The 18,686-nt window shown below is 39.7% G+C and overlaps 1 protein-coding gene across 1 annotated transcript; it reads right to left on the bottom strand.

The window, feature by feature from the left end:
- Window positions 1-644: 644 nt before the first annotated feature.
- On the bottom strand, window positions 645-18,482 carry LOC128219283 (uncharacterized). The gene is made up of 9 exons (XM_052927095.1): window positions 18,452-18,482; window positions 16,134-16,226; window positions 14,130-14,506; window positions 10,018-10,089; window positions 8,153-8,258; window positions 7,542-7,658; window positions 3,080-3,273; window positions 2,663-2,767; window positions 645-1,211 (listed from the first exon to the last, which is right to left on the bottom strand). The coding sequence occupies exons 1-9, from the start codon at window positions 18,480-18,482 to the stop codon at window positions 645-647; spliced, it is 1,662 nt and encodes a 553-aa protein (XP_052783055.1).
- Between the last annotated feature and the right edge of the window lie 204 nt (window positions 18,483-18,686).

Here is an 18,686-nt window from a genome sequence, read left to right as displayed (position 1 = left end):
TCTGGGGAAGGGATTGGCGCAGTTTCTGGGTGTCCTACCTTAGTCTGGGAGAGGGATGTGCGCTATCACTAGGTGTCCTGCCATTTTCTGGGGAGGGTTTGATCCTGTTCATGGGTATCACGTTCGCCAAGTAACAACTGCATTCAGTACAACGAGATGGACATACTTTATTTCAAATGCATTACAGACATTAAGGTTAGTGGTAAGGTAATTGGTAACGACTGGTCAACGCACCAGTACACATGTCATTTTAAAGAGGCCGTAAGAAGAAACCTGATGAGGATCGAATCCCTAACGTATTGGATGAGAGGCAGGCCTAGATTAATAATTTAATATATGTTCATTAGTTAAGTACTGGCTGAAGCAGATTGTGATTGTTAACCGCAGGTACAATATATCCGATGACGCTTTGGGCCCCATTATGAGAGCGTCTTGACCCGAGAGTGGTTCATATACGCGTTAAGCTGTCTACAACTGGACAACGAAATATCTGATAAAATGAGGCACTTAAGATGATTACTTTATATTTGAACAGTAATTACATACAGAATTTACAAGTCAATGGCATGATGTAAAACATGGAAACGCATTTAACACGAACACTATGCCTGAATATTCTACCAGCATTTCCGTCTGTGCTCTGGTCAATTCGTAGCACCGTTTAATGAACCAAGTAAGTTTTTAAATCTCAGACCCATATTGTTAATACGTATTCCAATTCCGTTTGAAGAGCATGCACGCTTCATACAAAAGTGAGGTCCATTGTCGCTAAGCTGCTCATGGTAGATGTCTGACCCGTAATTCGCGTACAGAAGAATTCCCAGCACTGATTGGTCAAACCTATGACACTCTCCATACACGTCCCCATGTGTGAAGCAGTTTATGTAAGGTTGTGGATCTGGCTGAGGAAGCATGCACCCCGGCGTGAGAGCACAGCCTACCCACGGCTTGATGATACTCTCACTCACAAACCGGTCCACTGTCAGCACAATGAAGGTTGCTTGAATCTCCGGAAGCTTTCTGAACGCGCATGGTTCTTTGTTGAAGTACGCGAATGTGTTCGGTAGTGTCCGTCTTGCTATAGATCCAGACCCCTTAACTCCGACCACGCCTTGATGTCTGCAGGATCGGAACATCGGTCGAGGGTCAACAGACTTGAAGCGAACTGACGTGTCCATCCATACCAGGAATGGATGGTCTTTGGCAATCAACTGAAAATATATCTAGGTACATGTATGGAATTGGGGTCAGCATATATCATATAAACCTTTGATAAGTAGCGTGTGGTCACATACAACACAGTAGTTGTTTGATCAGGTATATAATCTCGGCGTGGATAAAACTTCAACCAAAGGGGCATTGATGAAATGATTTTGTCCATATGAACGATTTTAGACTAGGACCAAGTTTCCAATCATTTATATCATCAACGCAGAACCTAGTAGGAGATAGCATTGGGGAATAATCCTGAAATCATGACTTACAGCTTTCAATTTTAAACGTTTGAACATTTGTTATGTTTGGTGGCGCGTTTTGCTAAACATTTCTATTTCAAAAAAGAAAGAAGTACCCTGAATTGAATACTAGGGGCTTTAAATCCAACCCCAACAGGGTCTAAGTCCCATATCCCACTGTCAAGCTGCACTCTCACAGATTTACTGTTTTGACAACTTTTATCCTTATTTGTCTTGAAATGAGCCATTTTTTTCGTAAATATCTGCAAACCAGTGATTAAGACTGCTGACAAAAACCAGATCGCAGATTTTCTTATTTCAGTTCGAAAATTAATGTTTTATGGCTAAAAGCGTTTCTAACAGTTTAAGAAAAATACATAACACGTCATTTTTTAACTCAAATATAAAAGTCTGCGATCTGATTTTTTGTCAGCAGTCTTATATCACTGGTTTCCATGCTTTTTTTGCATAAATTGGCTCGTTCCAAGAAACTTACTAATAGATATGTTTGATTATTACTATAATCTATTTATTGAACTCAAGTGCATGCATGCATGTCTTTATACTCATTTTTTGCGATTGTTACGATCATGAATATAAAGATTACGTTTCTCACAGGTGTAAGGGTTTACAGTTTGGACTTTGGTTCCAGTTTTAATTTTAGTGTTTTATAAGTATTGGCTAAATGAAAGATAAACGACTTCCGCATAACGTGTTGTATTGTGGAAATCTCTGGACAGTGCAATAAGTAACATGCACATGGACTATTATTCAAGTTAAATTCAATAATTTAAACACTGATGTATTAATTAATTATTTGGCTTTATGTGATATAATTGTATGTGTAATATAGAAGGAAAGTTGTTAACTGAAAAGTGATACCTGTTGGGGGGGGGGGGGGGGGGGGGGTTCTGTGTAACTTATATGCTAAATTAATATTCAGTGTGGCATGATTTCAGAATAAACGATCTTCAGTCTAATGGTTTACAATGGTGATAGCAGAAATGTAATTATAATGTCATCAAATGATTACAGAAATACACGTAATTAATAACTCTGCCGCAGTGTTGTGGTCACAGAAATAAACGTCATGAATAAAACTCACACTGGTATGGTTCCTTGATTAAGTAAACTCTGCCACACTGTCATGTTTACTATGTTATAAAACCATACAATCATCTAAAAAGAAAACAAAACAAGAATTCAACCTGTATACTGAGAGGTTTAAATGTGTAGCCAAACAAAACCCGCACGTGGTCAGGGAAACGGTCAAACGGGAAACGTAGAATATGACATCGGCAGACGTTACGTATCTGAAAAATAGCAAATTTGGAAACGAAATACTGAAAAAAATAGGAAAATACAGTTATATTCTACGGCTTCATTAGAATACACGTAAACGTTTTCCAACTCCTAAACCCACTAATAACAAAGGAGTACCCTGTAGAAGTTTGATAACAATCTGACGTTAACAATTTGAGACAGGGCATTTGTCTGTGGCGTTTAAAATTCAGGGGTAGTCTTCTACATGTACTACTATACAACATTGAACATAAGGATCAACAGTAAAACCTAGGGGGATTTAATACCAATCACGGTAGACGTTCATTATAGGAGCGAACTACCTGGTTAAGCTCGGTGTTGTTGAGTCCCAGGTTGAATATGTACAGTGTAAAATGTGGCATCCACCGCCTCACTACGGCGTTCATGTTCTCTATTAGCCCCAGAACCTCCGTGAAGTGGTTGGAGGATGCGGCAGTAACAAAGACGGGGTCCCCGTGGGACTCGGGGTCTATATATGCCGTCGGGTTAAACAACTCTGTAATACGAATACATTCAAGAAGATACTTCTCGACATTTGCATTATAACCCTGGTAGTATCGGTTTGCAGTCGAGGATCATATTCCTTACTCCAATGTAGACAGATAAAAAGAGGGTTGTATGTGTCATGTAAACACATGTTGAATTTGTTCCGTAATTTGCAAACATTAAAAGGAATGTTGTCAACATTTGAATGCATATTGTTTTTGTTAAGAATGGCTTGAACAAAGCTATCGGTTTTGTTCAAAGTTTTTGCTTTCAGCTTTTGCTTTTAAGTTTGATAATAAGATTTGTCCATTCTGCCATTTAATTCTTTATTCGTAAATATGACATAGCTAGTGAGAAAACGGATACATCGGTGTGTTCGCCAGCAACGTTTGGTACATTCCTGCCAACACTGTCAACGCTGTGACCACTGTACACACTGTCAACCCTGTCAGCACGGTCTACCCCGTCAATCACACTGTCAACCATGTCAACCCCGCCAATGACACTGTCAACACGGTCATCTCGGTCAATCATACTGTCAATCATGTCAACCCCGTTAATCACACTGTCAACCATGTCAACCCAGTCAATCAAACTGTCAACACGGTCATCCCCGTCAATCTTACTGTCAACCATTTCAACCCCGTCAATCACACTGTCGACACGGTCATCCCCGTCAATCACACTGTCAACACGGTCATCCCCGTCAATCATACTGTCAACACGGTCATCCCCGTCAATCATACTGTCAACACGGTCACCTCCGTCAATCACACTGTCTACACGGTCATCCCCGTCAATCACACTGTCAACACGGTCATCCCCGTCAATCATACTATCAACACGGTCATCCCCGTCAATCACACTGTCAACACGGTCATCCCCGTCAATCATACTGTCAACACGGTCATCCCCGTCAATCACACTGTCAACACGGTCATCCCCGTCAATCACACTGTCAACACGGTCATCCCCGTCAATCATACTTTAAACACGGTCATTCCCGTCAATCATACTATCAACACGGTCATCCCCGTCAATCACAGTATCAACACGGTCAACCCCGTCAATTACACTGTCTACACGGTTACCCCCGTCAATCACACTGTCAACCATGTCAACTCCGCTAATGACACTGTCCATACGGTCATCTCCGCCAATCATACTGTCAACCATATCAACCCCGTTAATCACACTGTCAACCATGTCAACCCCATCAATCACACTGTCAACCATGTCAACACCGTCAATTATACTGTCTACACGGTCATCCACGTCAATCACACTGTCAATCATGGCAACCCCGTCAATCACACTGTCAACCATGTCAATCCCGTAAATCATACTGTCAACACGGTCAGCCACGTCAAACAAACTGTCAACACGGTCACCCCCGTCAATCACACTGTCAACACGGTTAACCCCGTCAATCACACTGTCAACACGGTCATCCACGTCAATCACACTGTCAACACGGTCATCCCCGTCAAACAAACTGTCAACACGGTCATAACCGTCAATCACACTGTCAACACGGTCATCCCCGTCAATCACACTGTCAACACGGTCAGCCCCGTCAATCACACTGTCAACACGGTCATCCCCGTCAATCACACTGTCAACACGGTCACCCCCGTCAATCACACTGTCAATACAGTCAGCCCCGTCAATCACACTGTCAACACGGACATCCCCGTCAATCACACTGTCAACACGGTCAGCCCCGTCAATCATACTGTCAACACGGTCAGCCCCGTCAATCATACTGTTAACACGGTCATCCCCGTCAATCACACTGTCAACACGGTCACCCCCGTCAATCACACTGTCAATACAGTCAGCCCCGTCAATCACACTGTCAACACGGTCATCCCCGTCAATCACACTGTCAACACGGTCAACCCCGTTAATCATACTGTCAATACGGTCAACCCCGTCAATCATACTGTCAACACGGTCATCCACGTCAATCACACTGTCAAAACTGTCAACCCCGTCAATCATACTGTTACCACGGTCATCCTTGTCAATCGTACTGTTTACACTGTCATCCCCGTCAATCTTATCGTTAACACGGTCATCCCCGTCAATCACACTGTCAAAACTGACATCCCCATCAATCACACTGTCAACCCCGTCAATCACACTGTCAACACGGTCATCCCCGTCAATCACACTGTTAACAAGGTCATCCACGTCAATCACACTGTCAACACGGTCATCCCCGTCAATCACACTGTCAACACGGTCAGCCCCGTCAATCACTTTGTCAACACGGTCAACCCCGTCAATCACACTGTCAACACGGTCATCCCCGTCAATCACACTGTCAACACGGTCATCCCCGTCAATCACATTGTCAACACGGTCAACCCCGTCAATTACACTGCCAACACGGTCATCCCCGTCAATCACACTGTCAACACGGTCAACCCCGTTAATCATACTGTCAATACGGTCAACCCCGTCAATCATACTGTCAACACGGTCATCCCCGTCAATCGCACTGTCAAACTGTCAATCCCGTCAATCATACTGTTACCACGGTCATCCTTGTCAATCGTACTGTTTACACTGTCATCCCCGTCAATCATATCGTTAACACGGTCATCCCCGTCAATCACACTGTCAAAACTGACATCCCCATCAATCACACTGTCAACACGGTCAACCCCGTCAATCAAACTGTCAACACGGTCATCCCCGTCAATCACACTTTCAACACGGTCAGCCCCGTCAATCACTTTGTCAACACGGTCAGCCTCGTCAATCAAACTGTTAACACGGTCATCCCCGTCAATCACACTGTCAACACGGTCATCCACGTTAATCACACTGTCAACACGGTCAACCCCGTCAATCACACTGTCAACACGGTCATCCCCGTCAATCACACTGTCAACACGGTCAACCCCGTCAATCACACTGTCAACACGGTCATCCCCGTCAATCACACTGTCAACACGGTCATCCCCGTCAATCACACTGTCAACACGGTCATCCCCGTCAATCACACTGTCAACACGGTCATCCCCGTCAATCACACTGTCAACACGGTCATCCCCGTCAATCACACTGTCAACACGGTCAACCCCGTCAATCACACTGTCAACACGGTCAACCCTGTCAATCACACTGTTAACAATGTCAACCCCGTCAATCATACTGTTAACACGGTCATCCCCGTCAATCACACTGTCAACACGGTCATCCACACTGTCAACCCCGTCAATCACACTGTCAACCATGTTAACCCCGTCAATCACACTATCAACCATGTCAACCCCGCCAATCACACTGTCAACACGGTCATCCCCGTCAATCACACTGTCAACACGGTCATCCCCGTCAATCGCACTGTCAATCCCGTCGATCACGGTCATCCCCGTCAATCATACTGTCAACACGGTCATCCCCGTCAATCACACTGTCAACACGGTCATCCCCGTCAATCACACTGTCAACACGGTCATCCACACGGTCATCCCCGTCAATCACACTGTCAACCATGTCAACCCCGCCAATCACACTGTCAACTATTCAACCCGGCAATCACACTGTCAAAACGGTCATCCCCGTCAATCACACTGTCAACACGGTCATCCCCGTCAATCACACTGTCAACCCTGTCAATCACGGTCATCCCCGTCAATCATACTGTCAACACGGTCATCCCCGTCAATCACACTGTCAACACGGTCATCCCCGTCAATCACACTGTCAAAACGGTCATCCCCGTCAATCACACTGTCAACACGGTCATCCCCGTCAATCACACTGTCAATCCTGTCAATCACGGTCATCCCCGTCAACACGGTCATCTCCGTCAATCACAATGTCAACACGGTTATCCCCGTCAATCACACTGTCAACACGGTCAACTGTCAACACGGTCATCCCCGTCAATCACACTGTCAACACGGTCATCCCCGTCAATCACACTGTCAACACGGTCATCCCCGTCAATCACACTGTCAACACGGTTATCCCCGTCAATCACACTGTCAACACGGTCATCCCCGTCAATCATACTGTCAACCCCGTCAATTACGGTCATCCCCGTCAATCATACTGTCAACACGGTCATCCACGTCAATCATACTGTCAACCATGTCAACCTCGTCAATCACACTGTCAACCATGTCAACCCCGTCAATCATACTGTCAACACGGTCATCCCCGTCAATCATACTGTCAACACTGTCAACCCCGTCAATCACACTGTCAACCCCAGCGACATTGTGTCACTGTCATTGTGTGTATACAATTATCACTTACCTTTGGTAGCAGAATGAAATTCATCTAAGCTGTGCAAATTTGCAGCTGAATGTTTCTCAATACTGGATTTGCATGGCGTATCGTACTTGATTGGTTTGAGAAGAAGTCCGATTTTGTCTTAAATATAGCGAATGCACAAAATCTGACATATTATAAATGTTGTGCATAACATGTCATGGTTCAGAAAAAGTTGACATTGAGCAATATTTTATTCATTGAAAACAATAATCGCCAAAAATGCTTGTAGATATATAATTATGAAAAGTTGAAAGATGTAAAACTTCAACAGAAAATTTATCAAAGCTTCTAAATATTGTAAGACGTATTAAAAAGGATTACATATGAATAATTATTATCATTTCGTAATAAACTATTTTTTACAAGATAAAATAAAAAGATATTTACGGACAACTTGTAAACATGTACGATGAACATGACCACTGAACACACTGGTTTTAACCAGTAATTAAGTGTGTTCAGTGGTCATGTTCATCGTACATGTTCTATGTTCACACGAATGTTTTTTTTCTTTATCAAATAATTAGTTACAGGTATACTAATACATTCATAATATATATCAATGTAAATAAATATTAATTCCAAAATCTGACCTAAATTGCTCGGAAACGTCGGTTTAATCATTTTCTTGTTTTGCGGTTTCCGATTCCTTAGTACAGTCTGATCACCAGCTTGAACTTCTAGTAGCCGGGTTGGGTTCTTAAATGAAGCTAGTCCGTATAGCAAAAGCCCTGCAATCAAGCCTACACAGACAAAGAAAAACAACAAACAGCTCATAGGCGCAAACATTTCATTCAAATACAATGAAAACGCTCATTAGTCAAGACATAAAATGTTCTGTTTTGAAGCAAAATGCACACACCGTCACACATACAACACAGACAGGCTTCACATGCGTCACAAAACATCACAAACAGAATTAACAAACGCCAATAAAACACAGACAGGCTTCACATGCGTCACAAAACATCACAGACAGGTTTAACAAACGTCAATAAATCACAGACAGGCTTCACATGCGTCACTAAAACACAGACAGGCTTCACATGCGTCAAAAACAACACAGACAGGCTCACATGCGTCAAAACAACACAGACAGGCTTCACATGTGTCACAATACAACACCGACAGGCTTCACATGCGTCACAATACAAAAAATAGAGGCTTCACATGCGCCACAAAACAACACAGACAGGCTTCAGAAGCGCCACAAAAAAACACATACCGGCTTCACATGCATCACAATACAACACAGACAGGATTCACTTGCGTCACAATACAACACATACAGGCTCCACATGCGTCACAATACAACACATACAGGCTCCACATGCGTCACAATACAACACATACAGGCTTCACATGCGTCACAAAACAACACAGACAGGCTTCACATGCGCCACAATACAACACATACATGCTTCACGTGCGTCACAATACATGCGCCACAATACAACACCGACAGGCTTCACATGCGCCACAAAACAACACAGGCAGGCTTCAAATGCGTCACAATACAACACAGACAGGCTTCACATGCGCCACAAAACAACACAGGCAGGCTTCAAATGCGTCACAAAACGACACAGACAGGCTTTACATGCGTCAATTCAACACAGAGAGGCTTCACATGCGTCACAAAATAACACAGACAGGTTTAACATGCGGCACAAAATAACACAGACAGGTTTAACATGCGTCACAATACAACACATACATGCTTCACATGCGTCATAATATTATTGATAATAAATGTTACGGTTAGTGCCTTGGACAAATAAGTGAAACAGGTGTTTACTGAGGCTTTGAAGGCGCACAATATGATGCAAAACATTTAATTTTATATTAATGCAATTTTATGTTGAATTAATCTGAAAAAGAATATGATTAGTGTACAGTTAAAACATATTAGCCTTTATGAATGTTTTTTTTTTTAATTAATGGCTACGTGGTCACCAATTCTCCAGTTAAAAAACGCCAAAATATTGCTAATTATTTTTTATTTGTTCACTTATCGTTCTTCTGCATTTTTGTTATTTTTTGCAACAACCATTATTGTGCCCCTATAAACTATGTAATGATACAGACCCTCCTAACGAGGCAATGTCATGTACCTTTATTGTGCCCCTATAAACTATGTAATGATACAGACCCTCCTAACGAGGCAATGTCATGTACCTTTATTGTGCCCCTATAAACTATGTAATGATACAGACCCTCCTATTGAGGCAATGTCATGTTTGTATTTCATAAAATTATTTGATGATGTTTTTGGTATCACAACTAAACAATAGTATGTGTTTCTATCATTTATTAAGTATATCAACTTTATTTCGACAAAACCAAATTTGAACCACTGATTGGAACTCAGTAGGCTGATTATTATGCTCACATGAAATAAAACGTGTGCGTTTTCATTGCTGACAAAAGTTAGAGTGGTGGTTTAACAAGAACGTACCGAAGATGACAACGGATGAAAAGCGGACACAGACTTCATGCCTTTTCGAAACACAATCAGGCATCTCACGATCTAAAAATATAAACGAAAAATGGTAAAGCATTAATACTTGATAAAGGAACGACAAGCAGTTGTGTAAATATCCATATGGCTATTAACAATAAACAATCTGAATTAAATACATCAATACTGAAATGATTGACTGAAAATATGAAAGAAAGAAATGAAAATTAATGAACGAATGAACGAATGAACGAACGAACGAACGAACGATCGATCGAACGACCGAACGAACGAACATAAATGAATGAATGAATGAATGAATGAATGAATGAATGAATGAATGAATGAATGAATGAATGAATGAATGAATGAATGAATGAATGAATGAATGAATGAATGAATGAATGAATGAATACAAATCAAAACATCCCAAACAAAACAAACCAACAGAGAACATATACCAGTATTTCCAACTCATGTGCATATCTTTTCTAAGTAGTTGACTATATACACACAATTTCACCGACGACAAAAGATACTCCGAGGCTAACCATTAATGTCAGAGAGCAGTGCTCGAATATCTTGCTACAAGGGACTACATTATCGCGGCCGAACACAACGCTGATTAATAGATAAACATCTACAGGCTCTTTATAAAATCTTTAAAGTTGTAGGTCTGTCGTCGTTGATATACTTTCGAAGAAAGAATAACTCAAAGGCAGTCAATTTCTAAAACAAGTTTCGGAATACGTTAACAATAAGTTCTCAGGTGCGTTCATGCCTAAACGCGAGTATGCAGCTGAATCCACACGAATCTGACAAAATATCAGCCGAAATCGCAGTTTGCGTACTTGACTACATGATCCTTAATCTGCTTTTTTCCAGTATTAAATAAAGAATCCGTCGGAACGCCCACAGTCAAATTGCGTCAAATTGCACCATGGTTTTTGGACTAGGGCACTTGTGGCCTAGTTCATAGCCGTAAACGCGCAATCTGCATTCTCAAGCCGCATCTGAGGATTCACTGACGTAATGTATTCATACGCTGTATTTTGATTGGATTGCCGTTAGCGAATTTGAATAATCAAAGTAGTACCAGAACTGATTACAATGAAAACATCCAATAAAAAATAGTTCTCCTAACAATTCAAGCTAACAGTATGTTCTTTTAATGAAGCACAAGAAATGCATACGTAGCGAGTGAGTTAATCGGGTTAACTACATGAATGTTCTTGCATACTGTTGAAATAACAAGTGAAATGTTAGTTTGAATGATGAAAGCCATGAAGTATGTGAAGTATTCAAAAAGAGACCATTTTTTCAGCTTGTGTAAAAAATGAGAAAATTGTGAAGTAAAATTATTTATCGTTTATCAGGATGGTATAGGTGATGTGAGAATGATCTCATAAGTCTTTAAAAACCCTTTTGGTAGTGTGAGTTTTTATTTTAGTAAAATTATTTATTGTTTATCAGGAAAATGTTGAAATCTCATGTTTAGGCCTATAGTGATCATACTTGATTGCTATGTTATTGGCACTTATTGCAATATGTTTTATTCATTGCAATATTTATGTAAAACATTAATTATTATGTTGACTTAAGTTTGTAGATAAGAACTACTGGTATAGGTGATGTGAGAATGATCTCATAAGTCTTTAAAACCCCTTTTGGTAGTGTGAGTTTTTTGCTCAAGTCTTGTTCAGTTTAGCTTTTGAAGATTTTCAAAGTAACTGCAAAACAAGTCCAGCTGTCTAGAAAGACTATGTCAAACCCTGACCAGATATAATTTCTTGTCTTTTCAAATTACCAACTTGGCAATGGTTTTATCATAACATAGGATATTGGTTTGAACATGTTAGTGTTTTTGTATGTGGAATGAAATATCATAAGTGGCACTAAATTGAACATAGTTTATAGTTCTCATTGATATTACACATAGCCCCAAGTACATGTTGATCTAAGATTTAAGGCTTTGATGGAGTCAGGGCAAGAAAAATGCATGTTAATACATTGTACTTTCCAGCACAAGAACTGTTTGTTTATTCAAGTAAATAAAGCAATCCCAACACCAAGGAACTGCAGTATTGCATAACCAGCTTAATTGACATTATGAGTTGGAGTTCAAATTGCTGCAATTAAAGGCACATCTAGTTTTCAGAATTATTCAAACTCTGATTTAGCAACCTTAATTTAGTTATATGAACTACTTTTGCGAAATGAAAGCTTTTTTAGATTTACAAGGACGGGTGAAAAGTATTTGCCAAATGTACTGCAACACCTGATACCTGTTGCCTAGGAATCCAACAAATTCTTGGCACTCCAAATGTTAGAGTACTATTCAATTTGGAGTGCCTGAAAAGAAAGCTTCTTGATTCTACATTCAATATCTTCTTTCTGTATGACATATTGTACCAGGAGAATCATGAACCTACAACCTTTTGCATCTATTGAGATAGGGAGCTATCAGGACAGTGACAGAGGACAATATAAGAATGGCCAACTGCTGCATTTATTGAGTTATCTAATGCATACAAATTAAGACGGAGAAAATAATTCTAAATTTGTCCAAACTACTTCCTTAAGCATCTTGTACATGTATGTAGTTTTTTACAATGATTGTTCAAAGTTACAATGGCCCTGTGGGTTAAAGATGCTCTGTCCATGGGGTAACAGGTTTTGTACATAATAGGGTTATAAGTACTGCGTTTTGATCCAGGAGGTTGTATTCGACTCAAATAGATTTTTGCAGATTCGGACACCACAAGGCACAAGCCGAGTAAAATCTAAATCTACAAAAAACTACCAGAATCAAATATGACATTCCGCCATATCCGGATCAAAACGCAGTACTAATAACCCTATTATTATAAACATCACTGATTAGATGACTTAGAAGCCACATCTTTGCATAATAAATTTCATTTTAAGGATGCGCTCATTGGTTTAATGACGTCAATTTAATATTGCGCAATATACTTGTTATGACGTGACGTCACAAGAGTGGTATATGACCGTATTGCACTGGAGCGGAATATGGGTTAAAGTATTTTGTGATATGTATTGCATGTGGATTGATGATGGGTATAAAATAAAGAATAAAATTATGTTTGGTATTCCATTCTCACTAGCAGTGTGATGAACTGCTGACACCATGTTATGAAATTTGATGGTCAAAGTATTCAAAAGACATTTCAATATTTCATACTTTAAAAACGATATTCATCTCATCTTAGTCTACTCAACTTACAAATAGCAGTCCTTTGATATAAAAGGAATTGATCAAATTAAAGGAGTATGTGTGCCAACCACGTAAATTAATTTGTACAAGTCTGATTTAACGACTTTGAGAAATTCAAAAGAACTATGACTTTATCTGATTTAACGCTTTAGCCCCCCACCCCCCTCACTCTACACACACTTAACTAGATTTTTCAAATTTCCTTTGCAGCTTGCAAGCAGTTTTAGTCTAAAGTTTAAGCTAGCCCATTAAACAGTGACCCCTTGTGATGTGAGCCGATTTTTTCAATGCTTAGAACATGGTTGTCAACATTCCCCTGAATGAAGCCCTAGTCCATCAGTACTTTGATTAAATTTTCCAAGGGGACATGTTAATCATGTATGAACCCCCCAGCACAATTATGAATCTACATAGCAAGCTAGGCCCCTAGACTACGTATGAAAAATAGTTCAAGTCATTATAAATAATTGTAGCCCAGTGAGATTTTAGTGGTTTACAGCCTATCACTTACAATTGACCAATTATCTCCCTTTTTGTCAATCGACCACTTACTTCAAAACCAGTTTTAGATGGACACAGCTATTTTTAGAAAATCAGTTTGATGAGAGCCTTTGTCCATAACATGTCCTTGTGGAAGACATTTTTGTTTTATAAGTTCTTAATAATGATCTTGGGTCATTTTATATTTGGTATGTATTCACTTATGATTTGATTTTATCATAAATGATAACCATTGTGTTGCATTTATTTTGAATTTGTGTTTTGGACATTTCCAAGTACATTACATATTTTCTTGAGATGGTTGAAATGGCAGTTACTTTGACACCCAGTTTTGTGCATGAATTTTTTATGCAATGATTAACTTGCAGACCATAACAGCACTGCGAGAGATGTAGTGTGACAGTGAGAGCCAGAGATGTAGTGTGACAGTGAGAGCCAGAGATGTAGTGTGACAGTGAGAGCCAGAGATGTAGTGTGACAGTGAGAGCCAGAGATGTAGTGTGACAGTGAGAGCCAAAGATGTAGTGTGACAGTGAGAGCCAGAGATGTAGTGTGACAGTGAGAACCAGAGATGTAGTGTGACAGTGAGAGCCAGAGATGTAGTGTGACAGTGAGAGCCAGAGATGTAGTGTGACAGTGAGATCCAGAGATGTAGTGTGACAGAGAGAGCCAGAGATGTAGTGTGACAGTGAGAGCCAGAGATGTTGCTGTACTGAGTTGTTGTTGATGGCACTTGAGTCCATAAATCTGTAATCAGGAAATGTGTATTGTATTGTGTGATATGAATTGTAATCTGAATCGTGTTTTATTGTTTTATCCATATTTATGTTAACTGGCCTCTAGACACATAAATACATTATAATTAGACTATTGAATATAAGGATGTGTTATAACTGTTATCAAATAATAACATTTTATGAAAAAAAAAAAAAATAACAGTAAGATATGTCAAGTATTGTTGTTCTCATTTATTTATTATGGTATATTGTCTATTTTCAGTGTGTTGACTATTCGACAACGACTATTTGAGTATTCGAGTGTTTGATTACTCCGTAACTGTTATAACATACACACATTGATTGTACATTAAATATATGTGAACCCTTCACACTTATGTGGCTTTTCCCCTTATAAGTATCTATGTATATAAGTGCGGCGGGCCATCAAAGGTTATATAAACCCTCGTGAAAACTGTTGTCATATGTATATTTTTTACAAAAGAAGGGAAGTTCACTTTCTTGTATCTCTGTCAAAGACCAGTTCTTGTAACTGCTTATAAGGGCACCTTTGTTTTGATATTATAAAATGACGCCTGTAAAATAATTCGCATTGCGTGGGACTCGACCCGCTGACCGCGGATTTATTAGTTAGGAGCAATACCAAATGATGAAAACTTATTTTGTCATTTAATTGATGGAGATGAAAAGAAGCCTTAAGGGCCGTAGTAACGTTGTAATCTGACCCCCATAGAATAGTGACCAATATTATGACTCCCCCACATGTAAAAAAAAATGTCTCTCACATAGAAATGTGAACCCCTATAGAATAACGACCCCCGTGAGTGCGTACGTGCAACATTTTTTGGTGACCGCACAACTCTTTATTCATTATTGTACGGAATTGATTTAAACATTCGCTACTACTACCGATGCCTAGTTGTGCAGAAAGAAAAAAAATAGATTTGCTCCACCTGTTCGGGAGTTATGCCCCTTAAATTCGAACAACATCGGGCGTCACAGGTCATAAAACATGAGAATTCCCCACAGCCGACTTGCATATTTTATGCCTTATATTGATATAATTGTTTACCTTTTCTAATTAAAGACGCCTGTAAAGTGACACAAATACACCAAAATCCAAAGAAGGATGTCTCTTCAACAATACACTGAAATTTTAATAATTTCTAACGACAAGGAGGAGCGTCACAGGTAATAAAACCACTGGGCTACCCCACACCCGTTTCGCCTATTTTTGGAGGTATATATGAGTGACATACATGTGACATAAAGAAGGTTAAGGGTATTTGACATCACTTTCAGGGGGGGGGGGGGGGCATATATAACATTGTGCTTTTCCACGTATGTATTGCATTTTTTACAATCTTGCACTCCAGAAAATGAACTATTTCACCGCCAATAGCATTTCTTTGTAATAAGCCCGCGAGCCCATGCTATTACGAAACTTGTGCAACATGTAGGATGCAATAACGAAATAATGTTTCTTGTAAAATTCCAAAATGCTTACACTACATTGTACAGAAGGCAAAGGCAAAGGTTTGACACTGCGAAACATTATCCCTTTGGTAAGACTTATCCCCTTTAAGCGCGATACCATCGAGGCTCACGGTCAAGCTCTTTTATGTGAGGAAACTAACCAGCTAGCTTGCGGAATGTCGGTGGTTCTACCCAGGTGCCCGCCCGAGCCTGAAAATTTCCCGGACAGGCTGGAATGTCCACACCATAATGTCCTTGTAAAGAGGCCGAGGGTCATTAAACTGGGAAATAACAACATCGGCCGGTTTTTAGATGCGTTGTTATGCTACCACAATTCGTTGAATAGAGTGCATTAAGGTGGCTTGCCAGTCTTCTTTGACGTCGGCCGACGTAATAATGGGCGAAAAGTAAAGATATCGATTCAGATCTATTATGTATTATACCAGGCTTGGCTATGACTCTCATATCCCCAGCCCAGTAAGTAATCAACAAACGACCAGGATACGTTTGTATATGGGCATTTATTTAATGCCGTAACAATAATATACATCATTTGTATAAACAAGGTAAATGTTGATGACTTATCTGGCGGCCAAAACCGCCACTAAAATAGCATAGAAATCTGCAAAATTGGCAGTAATGACACATTATTGAATACAAACATACAAACATTTTAAATAACACCCTTAATATACAAAAGTGACTAGAAATGCCAAAATGGGTGTGGAGTATTGGAAACAGTTTTACACAATTCATGTTAAATGTAAACAAAATATACAAAGTTGATAGAGAGATAAAATGGTTAATACAAAAGTTCATATAATGATACAAGTTGGACTAGACACAATGTATTGAATAGTTGGTGTGGAGGAGGTGGTTATTGATTTTTTAGCGTTTCATGCAAAGCTTGTTCGCTGAAGACAAAGAATAATGGCGATAGAGATTTCATTGGTTTGTTAACGTCACGTGGTATCCATCCTACCAGCTGATTGGTCATCAAGCCAGGCGAAGTCTGGCAGTGAGACCTCGACGCACGTAAACGCTTGTCGGTACCACGAAACGGTAGAATTGCCAAACCAATAATGAAATGGCCTAGCAAGCTACCTAAATACTTTTATGTACCATAAATGTTATTTATGTATTATACCAGGCTTGGCTATGACTCTCATATCCCCAGCTAGTAAGTAATCAACAAACGACCAGGATAAGTTTGTATATGGGCATTTATTTAATGCCGTAACAATAATATACATCATTTGTATAAACATGGTAAATGTTGATGACTTATCTGGCGGCCAAAACCGCCAAAAGAGAAACGCCGCCAGACAGTTGTTTTATCATATCAGGCGAGCGTTGGGAAGGCGAGGCATTTCGGGAACAGCTCAAGACCTCATTCTCAACTCCTGGAGACAAGGGACAAAACTCCAGTATAACACTTATATTACAAAATGGTTACGTTTCTGTGAAGGGAAGGCAAATCCTTTTAGTGCACCTACACATGTATAAGTGTGGTTGTTAGCTTTTGTACACAATTGTTTGTACAAGGATTAAGCTACTCCACATTAAATACCGCAAGGTCGGCTATAAGTTGTTTTCTTAGATTAACTGGAACTACAAATATTCACGATGATGAAGTGATAAGAAGGTTTATGAAAGGGGTATTCAATGAGAAACCATCATTGCCAAAGAACAAAACCACTTCGGATGTGAAGACTGTATTACAATATTTAAAACAAATAGATACAGGGTCATTATTGTCCCTATCTTGCAAGCTATGCATGATGTTTCTACTGGTAACAGCTCAACGTTGTCAAACACTTCATGTTATCAAACTGTCGGATATTCATCAAACTGCCGAAGGCATTGTCATACACATTTCGGAACTGATCAAGCAGAGTCGGCCAGGCGTCCAAATGGACCTAATTGTGTTAAATGCATACAGGACAGATGAAAATATAAGCATTGTAAAAACTTTGAATGAATACATTGACAGAACAAAATATCTTAGGAAAGATGACAGCTTACTTGTTTCAACAACAAAGCCACATGCCAAAGTATCCAAACAAACTTTACCCGTTAGATAAAACTTATCTTATTGAAAGCGGGTGTTTCAACATAATATATGGCACATAGCACCAGAGCGGCAGCCGCATCATTTGCATTTGAAAAAGGGGTTCCGCTAACTGACATTATTAAAACAGCAGGTTGGAGTAATGAAAAAACTTTTCCTAAATATTATAAAAAAACAGTCATTTCAACCAAAACATTACTACAGAATGTGATACTTGACTGACAAATATGCTATCATCATGTACTTTGACGGCAAACATATATACAAATATAATACAAAATAAAGATCTGTAAAGATTATGCTATTTTGTTGGATACAATATTTCTCAGAAATTATCTCTGAATTATCTGTGGGGCTCAGAAGTGATTGTATATGTTGGGTGAAATTGAATGATTAAGCTAGACTTACCTTTGAAGAAGGGAAGGCGAAGGTTGATCATAATTTCATCCAACACAAAAATCCCTCTGAGCTCACACGTCCGCCCAAGTTACCCAAACCCCAAATATGAATTTCTTTCAAAATATTGCAATTTTGGCAAGCAAAATAGAGATACTCTAAAATATGACCACCTTGGTGTGCTGATAAGCTGCGTCCGTGATCTATTATATTCCTTTTTTGTTTAGCAAAGGGCTGTTTCGTACAA

Source organism: Mya arenaria, chromosome 15, assembly GCF_026914265.1.
Source record: "Mya arenaria isolate MELC-2E11 chromosome 15, ASM2691426v1".
Classification (NCBI taxonomy): Eukaryota; Metazoa; Mollusca; class Bivalvia; order Myida; family Myidae; genus Mya; species Mya arenaria.
Note: the sequence above shows the minus strand (reverse complement) of the source record. Positions and strands in the feature narration are given on the sequence as shown.